The 12,046-nt window shown below is 38.2% G+C and overlaps 1 protein-coding gene across 1 annotated transcript in view; it reads left to right on the top strand.

Moving 5' to 3' along the window:
* The first annotated feature begins 352 nt into the window (after positions 1 to 352).
* The window catches only part of Spag16 (sperm associated antigen 16), an 895,679-nt gene continuing 883,985 nt past the window's right edge, over positions 353 to 12,046 (top strand). The window contains exon 1 of the mRNA XM_076866456.2: positions 353 to 479. Within this exon, the coding sequence (XP_076722571.1) occupies positions 353 to 479 (127 nt within the window). The remainder of the gene's footprint in view (positions 480 to 12,046) is intronic.

Genomic DNA, 12,046 nt, shown 5'->3' with positions numbered 1-12,046 from the left:
AGCCAAGAGAAAGGCAATTTAGGGAAGAAAACGAAGTGAGAAGGAAATGATAGGGTCAAAACGAAAGGAAACCCAGCTGTCTCAGTCAGAAGATGTAATCCAAGCCCACAGTTTCTAGCCTCTCATCCACTCCTGCAGCGGCTCGCTGAGTTCCGTGGTAACTAGGCAACGGCGTTACCCTAGTAACCGGGGAAGCGCACCCGCGTGGTCAGCTTTCCCGGGTCCGGGACTGGCCCCGGGGATGCTGGAATCTCGCGAGAGCTGCTTGGGGCAGTCGGAAAGCGTTCTCGCTCGCAGTTGCCCTTAGGGACGACAGTGGGCCCGCCAGGGGCGGAGGCCGGGAGCAGGGCCGATGGCTGCTCAGGCAGGCGCGCCCGACTCCGCTCTGCGGGACCTGGAAGAAGCTTTGGGCATGGGTTTGACGGCAGACGGGGACGTGGGGGCTGCGGTGGCCGCCGAGGGCGCCTACTACTTGGAGCGTATCCTTCCCGTGTAGGCGTGGCCCTCAGCGCTCGGCTGTGGGGATGCGTGTTGAGGGTGAGGGGTAGTCTGTGGAGGCTGGGGTAACCCAGCAGGCCCAGAGGTTGTGGGACCTCAAGGTGGAGTCTTGTCACCGCGGTCCCCTAATAGCCATTCACTGTATTTCTCCCTTTAGGAATGTTCCTCTTAGAAGAAGAGTTAGGAGACCTTCCAGGACCTCGAACTTAGCAACCACTCCCTACATGTTGGATAGAGGGTTGCTTTTTATGTTAAAAGTGTCTCAACCCACCTTTCACTTAATGGGTTTCCTAAATAAATCCCCAAGCTTTTAGATAACTGTCACAATAAGTTAACTTGGGAAATGCCAAGAGAATAGGGAAAGACTTCTGTCCTTGGGCTCTAATGAGCTGAAGCTTAGATTCTCTCACCCATGATCCTGTAGGTGGTCCGGTTGTATGTGCTTAAATGATTTATCTCAGTAGCATCACCTTTCTGAATTCTTTAAATTTTGGCTAAATAATAATAAAAACAACAATAATAGCTATTTTCCTCTGCGACCAAAATTGAATAACCATATATGGATAATTAGGTTCATTGTTTATTTTTAAGCCTTTAAGAGTTCCCTTCCTCTAGGTGTATAGGTTAATGGAACTGGATAGATTTGGAGGGTTTGTGGGAAAAACATATCTAACGTCTTTCTTTGGGCAAATAAGAGAGAAATGGGTATATAGTCTACTCCTAAAGGTATCAAACGCCAAAATCCCCTCCCCACTTTTTTGTCCAATTATCCCCCTGCTTTTAATTCAAGATGTTAGAGATTCAGCAATTATTTTTTTTTTGTGGACTTTGGCAGGCCGATTAACCTGTCCTGACTCAGTCTCAGTACAAATCCATGCTTTTAAGAAGCCATAAAGAATTTAGTGGAACAATTACAGAAAATATGTCACATTTTATTGGATGTAAAAATGATATTTACAGGAATATAAGTTTAAATGTTTCAAAGTCCGTTGGAATGAAAGATATGTGTGATTTAATGTCACAAAAATGTTTTCATAGCCCTAACAGTCTGTTTTTTTCCAGTAATATTCCTTTCAAATTAAAAATGGTTCAGATTATTCTTTCTGAGCTTATCTATGTCAATTATAGTTTTCCAATATCCTTAACTAGCAAACAACCACCAAGCATCGTGTCATAATTGTCTGCAGTAAAATAATTTCTATGAATATTTAGTTCTTAACATGAGAATACCACAATAAGATAAACTTTTTGCAGATATCTTTGTAAAATAGATGATAGGATTCCAATATAATGAAATGATAGGATTCCAACAGTGAAAATCCGATTTATTTAATTTGCAGGGAGAAAACTGAGTCACAGCTGCCAACATGTAGCAGTTTGCATACCTTGTCTTCTTCAAATAATCACATTAACACATAAATATAAGTAACTCAAACTTCAGAATTGTATTATCCAATTTGTGAATTATCTGGCTCATTTGCTTTTCTTCCATCTCTCTGGTTGACTGATTACGATTTTGTGTTTGAATCAGAAGTCAGTCAGGGGATAGCAAAGTAAAACATTTAAGCAGTCAGTTTTGCTCTATTCAATGTTCGGGGAAGAGGTTTAGTCATGGGAGAGGCTTTAACTTTTAGTTAAAATGAAATTTGAAGATTACTTGTGAATGCCAATTATCCTAGTATCCCTGGGCTCTCTTCACATGCATAATTAAGAGTTGACTGTATAATGTTATTTGACATTGTTTCTTAAGGCAATTATGATAGTTACCGAAGTGAGACTTTCTTGGGTTTAAAGACTTTAGCTCTCAGGTAATTTAATTGAGCTACTTCAGTGGATAAATAAAATTATAATATATTCAGATGAGTCAGAAATACGATGTCCTCCACTTTGCACACATACTTAATTATGTAACCTTAATTATGCATTTGGTCCTGGCCTTCCCTTATTTATGATTGAGCAGATGCTCCTAATATAGACAGTGAACAATCAATATTTAGTAAGGAAATTAATAAAGCCCTTTTCTTTAATCTCCTAGCTGTATCAATGCCTCCTATTTCTTTTCTGAAGAGCTTCACAATATCATTGCTCTTACGTTTTAAACTTCAATAAGTTCATATACAAACATAAGCAACATAGTTTTCAGCTATCATTAAAGCTTTAAGAAATCCAGTTATGAAGTACAGGAATCCTCTGTAGAACTCTTAATTGTGAAAATATCTGCAGCACTATAAATAGGAATGTAGAGGACTGAGTAGGTGTCTCCAGAACTTGGAAAGAAGGTTGGTTGTCTTTTGTGAATGAGTACTCTATTACAAGCCAACGTTAAGTTGCCTGAGTATTTTAAAAATTGTTTTTTTTTAGTTGTAGATGGTCAAAATACCTTTATTTTATTTCCTTATGTTTATGTGGTGCTGAGAATTGAATCCAGTGCCTCACACATGCTAGGTAAGGGCTATGCCACTGAGCTACAACTCCATCCCCTGGATTATAGGAGTGTCTAGGGGTTGGCTGCTTGTGAAGTTATGACTGTGGCCATTTGGCAGTGCCCAATTCCAATTGGCAGAGGCAAGCTAGAATGAATTTTTACTAAGAAAGCTAAAGGTTAATTGGTTTTCTTGTTACTTGTCAAAGAAAGACCTTGTTAAGTAAGGAAGAGTAATGGAATGCATAGACCTTAGAAATAGTGGAGCCCTCGAAGTATTTGTTACCAGTCTCCCTTTATGCATGCTCCTCCCCTAATTACCTTTTGCTTATTTCATCCTTCTATACCTACTAAGAATTTGTTTTCTTAGACTATGAATATAGTTTGCTGGCCACTGAAAAGGTTTCCTCCATTCCCATCAGCAATATCTCAAGTGAGGTTAAGCCAGTCTTTTGAGGCTAATCATCTATGGATGGAGTCCCAAAGTCACCTGTTTCTGAAATTGCAAAATCCTTAAGTAGGAGATAGCCCTAGACTGGGCTGTGTTATCTCCCATATAGGATGAATATTTGTCTTAAGTGAAATATTTAGTCTTTCACTGAAATAGTAATGTTCACTGATAAATTTAATTAAGCTTTTTGTCATTTTTGCTTTTATTATTGTTTTTGGCATTTATTTTTGCAGAAACAAGCATAACTGTAATTAAGTAAAGGGAACTAGAAACCTGAATGTTTCCCTCCCTTCCTTTATTATACCCTTAGATGAATTGTTCCCTTTGAAAACCTCATTTTCTTTTATTGTAAAATGAACCTTCTCCAAAATGTTTATATTACTAAGTTGAAAGACATTTGTAAAATAATCATTACGTACTCAGTGTATTTACTATTACCACTTGAAAACCAACTTTGTCCATGAGTGGTTAGATATTATAATATATGTACCCTACACATATTCAAATAAGAATAGACAATTGGAATGTAGAAATAGACCAAGAGCCGTGTTACTAAATCCAGGTTGTTTAATTTTACATGTGTGAAAGTTGTATATTGGGAGCGGTGGCTCATTCCTGTAATCCTAGGGCTCTGGAGGCTGAGGCAGGAGGAGCACATGTTCAGAGCTAGCCTCAGCAATTTGGCAAGGCCCTGAGCAACTTAGTGAGATCCTGTTTCAAGATTAAAAAGCAAACAAACTGGGCTGGGTATGTGGCCCAGTGGTTAAGTGCTCCTGGGTTCAATCCTCCCTCCCCCCCCCAAAAAAAAAACACAACAAAACAAACCCCCCAAAACCCAAAAATGTTTAGGCTATTCAGATGGAAGAAATTGTGTTTTGTTCTATGTCCTCTAATCTAGGGAAACTTAATGTGCACATGAATCATCCATGGATCATTAAATGAAGATTCCAATATAGTAAAACCAGGTGAGGACTGAAATTCCGCAGTGCTAACAAGCTCCCAGGTGATGCTGGTGTTGCTTTTCTAAGGATTATAATTGCAGTAGCAAGCCCGTAGACAATTATCTTGATCTTTACCTTTTACATTTTCAGAAAGGACTATAGTTATGTAGAGCTGATTTATTTGGATATTTTGATTTAGAAGTTGGAAAGACATCATCACCCACTATAAGATGTATGAGTCTTCTATGTGGAAAAACATGAAAAACGTATTTTCTGGCTTCTAAGGTGTGTGATAACTATCTAGGACAGGAATTGCCACTATGTTTTTACTCTTTTCAATCTATTCACTTGGTACTGACTCCTTGATATGAGGCATTATAATAATTCTTAGACCTCAGGAGGACTTGGTGGTAAGGACTGCTAGGAGCAGAAAAATAATGGAGGAAGGTGATAGCACGATTTTTTGCCATCTTTGATCTGTATTATTCAGCTACCTTTATACTGGCATTCCTAAGAAAGGGAAGATGACTGTGATGTTTGCTATTGATAATACTTTTATTTATTTATTTATTTTTATTTAGGTAGATTTTTATTTATTTTATTTATTTTTTTTATTAATTTTTATTGTTGGTTGTTCAAAACATTACATAGTTCTTGATATATCATATTTCACACTTTGATTCAAGTGGGATATGAACTCCCATTTTTACCCCGTATACAGATTGCAGAATCACATCAGTTACACATCCATTGATTTACATGTTGTCATACTAGTGTCTGTTGTATTCTGCTGCCTTTCCTATCCTCTACTATCCCCCGCCCCTTCTCTCTCTACCCCCTCTACTGTAATTCATTTCTCCCCCTTGTATTTTTTTTCCCTTTCCCCTCACTTCCTCTTGTATGTAATTTTGTATACCCCTGAGGGTCTCCTTCTATTTCCATGCAATTTCCCTTCCCTCTCCCTTTCCTTCCCACCTCTCATCTCTGTTTAATGTTAATCTTCTTCTCATGCTCTTCGTCCCTACTCTGTTCTTAGTTACTCTCCTTATATCAAAGAAGACATTTGGCATTTGTTTTTAAGGGATTGGCTAGCTTCACTTAGCATAATCTGCTCTAATGCCATCCATTTCCCTGCAAATTCTATGATTTTGTCATTTTTTAATGCAGAGTAATACTCCATTGTGTATAAATGCCACATTTTTTTTTATCCATTCGTCTATTGAAGGGCATCTAGGTTGGTTCCACAGTCTTGCTATTGTGAATTGTGCTGCTATGAACATGGATGTAGCAGTGTCCCTGTAGTATGCTCTTTTTAGGTCTTTAGGGAATAGACCGAGAAGGGGAATACCTGGGTCAAATAGTGGTTCCATTCCCAGCTTTCCAAGAAATCTCCATACTGCTTTCCAAATTGGCCCCACCAATTTGCAGTCCCACCAGCAATCTACAAGTGAATCCTTTTCCCCACATCCTCACCAGCACTTGTTGTTGTTTGACTTCCTAATGGCTGCCAATCTTACTGGAGTGAGATGGTATCTTAGGGTGTTTTTGATTTGCATTTCTCTGACTGCTAGAGATGGTGAGCATTTTTTCATGTACTTGTTGATTGATTGTATGTTCTCCTCTGAGAAATGTCTGTTCAGGTTCCTGGCCCATTTGTTGATTGGGTTATTTGTTATCTTATTGTCTAATTTTTTGAGTTCTTTGTATATTCTGGATATTAGGGCTCCGTCTGAAGTGTGAGGAGTAAAGATTTGTTCCCAGGATGTAGGCTCCCTATTTACCTCTCTTATTGTTTCTTTTGCTGAGAAAAAACTTTTTAGTTTGAGTAAGTCCCATTTGTTGATTCTAGTTATTAACTCTTGTGCTATGGGTGTCCTATTGAGGAATTTGGAGCCCAACCCCACAGTATGTAGATCGTAGCCAACTTTTTCTTCTAACAGACGCCGTGTCTCTGATTTGATATCAAGTTCCTTGATCCACTTTGAGTTAACATTTGTGCATGGCGAGAGAAAGGGATTCAGTTTCATTTTGTTGCATATGGATTTCCAGTTTTCCTAGCACCATTTGTTGAAGATGCTATCCTTCCTCCATTGCATGCTTTTAGCCCCTTTATCAAATATAAGATAGTTGTAGTTTTGTGGATTGGTTTCTGTGTCCTCTATTCTGTACCATTGGTCCACCTGCCTGTTTTGGTACCAGTACCATGCTGTTTTTGTTACTATTGCTCTGTAGTATAGTTTGAATTCTGGTATCACTATACCGCCTGATTCACACTTCCTGCTTAGCATTGTTTTTGCTATTCTGGGTCTTTTATTTTTCCATATGAATTTCATGATTGCTTTCTCTATTTCTACAAGAAATGCCATTGGGATTTTGATTGGCATTGCATTAAACCTACAGACAACTTTTGGTAATATCGCCATTTTGATGATGTTAGTTCTACCTATCCATGAACAGGGTATATTTTTCCATCTTCTAAGATCTTCTTCTATTTCTCTCTTTGGGGTTCTGTAGTTTTCATTGTATAAGTCTTTCACCTCTTTTGTTAGGTTGATTCCCAAGTATTTTTTTTTTTTTTTTTGAGGATATTGTGAATGGAGTGGTTGTCCTCATTTCCGTTTCAGAGGATTTGTTGCTGATATACAGGAATGCCTTTGATTTATGCGTGTTGATTTTAATCCTGTCACTTTGTTGAATTCATTTATTAGCTCTAATAGTTTCTTTGTAGACCCTTTTGGTTCTGCTAGGTATAGAATCATGTCATCTGCAAATAGTGATAATTTGAGTTTTTCTTTTCCTATTTTTATGCCTTTAATTTCTTTTGTCTGTCTAATTGCTCTGGCCATTGATTCAAGAACTATGTTGAACAGAAGTGGTAAGAGAGGGCATCTTTGTCTTGTTCCAGATTTTAGAGGGAATGCCTTAAGTTTTTCTCCATTCAGAATGATGCTGGCCTGAGGCTTAGCATAGATTGCTTTTACAATATTGAGGTATGTTCCTGTTATCCCTAGTTTTTCTAGAGTTTTGAACATAAAGGGATGCTTTACTTTGTCGAATGCTTTTTCTGCATCTATCGAGATGATCATATGGTTCTTATTTTTAAGCCTATTGATGTGGTGAATAACATTTATTGATTTCCGTATATTGAACCAGCCTTATCCCAGGGATAAATCCTACCTGATCATGGTGCACAATTTTTTTGATATGTTTTTGTATCCGATTCGCCAGAATTTTATTGAGGATTTTTGCATCTAGGTTCATTAGAGATATTGGTCTGTAGTTTTCTTTCTTTGAAGTGTCTTTGTCTGGTTTAGGAATCAGGGTGATGTTGGCCTCATAGAATGAATTTGAAAGTTCCCCCTCTTTTTCTATTTCCTGAAATAGCTTGAAAAGTATTGGTATTAGTTCCTCTTTAAAGGTTTTGTAAAACTCTGCTGTATACCCATCCGGTCCTGGGCTTTTCTTAGTTGGTAGTCTTTTGATGGTTTCTTATTTCCTCAAATGATATTGGTCTGTTTAGGTTGTCAATATCCTCCTGTCTCAATCTGGGCAGATCATATGACTTAAGAAATTTATTGATGCCTTCACTATCTTCTGTTTTATTGGAGTATAAGGATTCAAAATAATTCTTGATAACCTTCTGTATTTCTGAAGTGTCTGTTGTGATATTGCCTTTTTCATCCCATATGCTAGTAATTTGAGTTCTCTCTCTTCTTCTTTTTGTTAGCGTGGCTAAGGGTCTGTCGATTTTATTTATTTTTTCAAAGAACCAACTTTTAGTTTTGTCAATTTTTTCAATTGTTTCTTTTGTTTCGATTTCATTAATTTCAGCTCTGATTTTAATTACTTCTTGCCTTCTACTTCTTTTGCGGTTGTTTTGCTCTTCTTTTTCTAGGATTTTGAGATGAAGTATTAGATCATTTATTTGTTGGTTTTTTCTTTTTTTAAGGAATGAACTCCAAGTAATGAATTTTCCTCTTAGAACTGCTTTCAGTGTGTCCCATAGATTCCGATATGTTGTGTCTGTGTTTTCATTTATCTCTAAGAATTTTTTAATTTCCTCCTTGATGTCTTTTATAACCCATTGATCATTCAGTAACCTATTGTTCATTCTCCAAGTGATGCATGATTTTTCCTTACTTCTTTTATCGTTTTCAGTTTCATTCCATTATGATCAGATAAGATGCATGGTATTATCTCTACTCCTTTATATTGTCTAAGAGTTGCCCTGTGACATAATATATGATCTATCTTTGAGAAGGATCCATGTGCTGCTGAGAAAAAAGTGTAACTGCATGATGTTGGGTGGTATATTCTATATATGTCAATTAAGTCTAGGTTATTAATTATGTTATTGAGTTCTATAGTTTCCTTATTCAACTTTTGTTTGGAAGATCTGTCCAGTGGTGAGAGAGGTGTGTTGAAGTCTCCCATGATTATTGTATGGTGGTCTATTAGACTCTTGAGCTTGAGAAGAGTTTGTTTGATGAACATAGCTGCATCATTGTTTGGGGCATACATATTTATGATTGTTATGTCTTGTTGGTGTATGGTTCCCTTGAGCAGTATGTAGTGTCCCTCTTTATACCTTTTGATTAACTTTGGCTTGAAATCTATTTTATTTGATATGAGTATGGACACTCCTGCTTGTTTCCAAAGTCCATATGAGTGATATGATTTTTTCCAACCTTTCACCTTCAGTCTATGTATGTCTTTTCCTATCAAATGCGTCTCCTGAAGGCAGCATATTGTTGGGTCTTGTTTTGTGATCCATTCTACTAACCTGTGTCTCTTAATTGGTGAGTTTAAGCCATTAACATTTAGGGTTATTATTGAGATATGGGTTGTTCTTCCAGCCATATTTGTTTATTTATGTTACTAAACATGGTTTGTTTTCTTCTTTGATTATTCCCCCCCCCCACTTTACTGTACTACCTCCCGCTGTTGGTTTTCATTGATATTTTCCATTTCCTCTTCCTGTAATATTTTGCCGAGGATGTTTTGTAGAGATGGTTTTCTAGCTGCAAATTCTTTTAACTTTTGTTTATCGTGGAAGGTTTTAATTTCATCTTCCATCCAGAAGCTTAATTTTGCTGGATACACAATTCTTGGTTGGAACCCATTTTCTTTCAGTGTTTGAAATGTGTTATTCCAGGATCTTCTAGCTTTCAGAGTCTGTGTTGAAAGATCAGCTGTTATCCTGATTGTTTTACCCCTAAATGTAATCTGCTTCCTTTCTCTTGTAGCTTTTAAAATTCTCTCCTTATTCTGTATGTTGGGCATCTTCATTATAATGTGTCTAGGTGTGGATCTCTTATGATTTTGCACATTCGGCGTCCTGTAGGCTTCTAGGATTTGGGATTCTGTCTCATTCTTCAAGTCTGGGAAGTTTTCTCGTATTATTTCATTGAATAGATTGCTCATTCCTTTTGTTTGGACCTCTATACCTTCCTGTATCCCAATGACTCTTAAGTTTGGTCTCTTTATGTTATCCCATATTTTTTGGATGTTCTGCTCATGATTTCTTAATAGTATCGCTGAGCTGTCTATGTTCTTTTCAAGTTGAAATACTTTGTCTTCATTGTCTGATGTTCTATCTTCTACGTGTTCTACTCTGCTGGTAGTATTCTCAATTGAGTTTTTAAGTTGGTTTATTGCTTCCTGCATTTCTAGGATTTCTGTTTGTTTGTTTTTTATAACCTCTATCTCCCTGTATAATTGATCTTTTGCTTCTTGGATTTGTTTATGTAATTCATTGTCAAAGTGGTCGAAGTGTTCTTTCATTGTCTGATTTTGCTGTCTAATGTCTTCCTTGAGACTCCAGATCATTTGAAGCATGTATATCCTGAATTCTTTATCTGACATTCCATCTGCTGCAGATATTACCTCTTCTAAAGTTGAGTTGACCTGCATTGCTTGTGGCCCTTTCTTTCCTTGTCTTTTCATACTGTTCGCGTTTCTTTCTGCTTGGTGAAACTGTTGTGTTATTAATTTTCCCCCCTATATATTTATATTGCTCTTGTATAGTTGCAAAGTCTCCCTCGAATGCGCTGGCGGTGGCTCTGCCCCTCTTCCAATAGGGGCAATGTGCCTACCATAGCGGCAGGCCGCTGGGCCTGTTCTTTCGGTGGTCGCAGGTCCGCCTACCTTGCAGGTGCGGGCAGCGGCTCTTCCCCTCTGCGGGCCACTAGGCCTGTTCTGTCTGTTGGTTGCAGGTCTGTCTACCTAGCAGGCACTGGTGGCGGCTCTGCCCCTCTTCCAACCGGGGCGATGGCGGGCCACTGGGCCTGTTCTGCCGGTGGGTCGCAGGTCCGCCTACCTTGCAGGCGCGGACGGTGGCTCTGACCCTCTGCAGGCCGCTGGGCCTGTTCTTTATAATACCTTTATAATTGAGCAAGTAAAATGTTGATTATGGACAATCCAGGTTAGATTTTAGATTACTTCTGTGTACATTGGGTCTGAGGTGATGGCCAATATTACAAAGCAATTTTTGTCTACAGTAGCTTTGGGAAATCATGTAAAATATAATTAACTATTTTTCACTGTATTTCTTTATAAAGATGCTGCTGCTGATCTTGGTCAGCTCCTGTAAATGAGGCAACAGAAGAGACTGGCATATGAGGAACTTTGTATGTTGCTCACATCTAAAAACTGTTAATTAGTTTCTGATTCTGGTCTATTTGCAGAACTTTCTTTGTGATTCCTTCTAACCAACTCTGACCACAAGTTCTGCTCCGTTGGTCCAGCAGAAATGCTTCTTTGAGATAGTCTCAAAGTTGTGCCTTCTATAGTACCATGGTTGGTGGTGTTTGACCTGGCAATTTCAGTTTAGGTGTTATGTGGGTCTATTTTATGATAGGACCTTCAATGTCAGGAGCTGTTGTAGATTCTGCTAGTGGAGAAACTTTTAGTTCATCTATAATGACCGAATACTCTGGAACTGATTTGTATTAGACAAAAATCACGAGTCCTCCTAAATTCCTTCCAGAACAAGTGGAGATGGGATGAAGTGGGAGCCTCAATCTATGTCTATACTGTGACTTTAGGATATAGAAGTAGGTGGTGCTGTGGGCTCTGGCTTCAGAGAAAATAGTCATAGGAAGTACCCTGAGCAAGACCAGTCAAGGTCAAACAGTCAGATCTGAGGACAACAAATAAGGTGGTAAAAACTGAATTTTGGAACTGGGGTTCAGCTGTGTACTTTGAAGGAATACTGGGAATTCGTGAGTTTTGTAAGGGTTCAGAGCCTGCTTGGCATTTTGAAACTGATCATGAGCCAGAATGCTAGCTTATTATTTCAGTGGAAAAATGACAGCATGAGAACTGTGATCAACTTAATTGTATGGATATTTTCTGGAGTTCAGGATCACCTACAACATTAAATTACAGATGAGAAAGTTGCTCAGCAAAAGTAGGACCAGATTAAAGGGTTTTGTCTTTTAGACAATTCTTGATGAATTGCCCTTTTCCACTCTGGCAAGATTGCTGTTCAAAGAAGTGCTTTACAAACTTTTTTACACATGGTGCTCTAGCAGACGTTACTTCATTGTCTTTAAGGCTGTCCTAAGGGCCAAGGGGATCAATATCTGTACAATATAGCATTTTCTTTATGAGAACTCAAGAGTGTAATTTCTCTGAGGCATTAAAACCAGAAAGTGTTGTACATCTGCTGAGAAACTCATATGTTTTCATTGGGTGAATACTGTATTGATATCTGATTATAGTCCCATCTTT

Source organism: Callospermophilus lateralis, chromosome 9, assembly GCF_048772815.1.
Source record: "Callospermophilus lateralis isolate mCalLat2 chromosome 9, mCalLat2.hap1, whole genome shotgun sequence".
Taxonomy (NCBI): Eukaryota; Metazoa; Chordata; class Mammalia; order Rodentia; family Sciuridae; genus Callospermophilus; species Callospermophilus lateralis.
The sequence above is the reverse complement of the archived record's forward strand: the minus strand, read 5'-3'. Positions and strand labels throughout refer to the sequence as shown.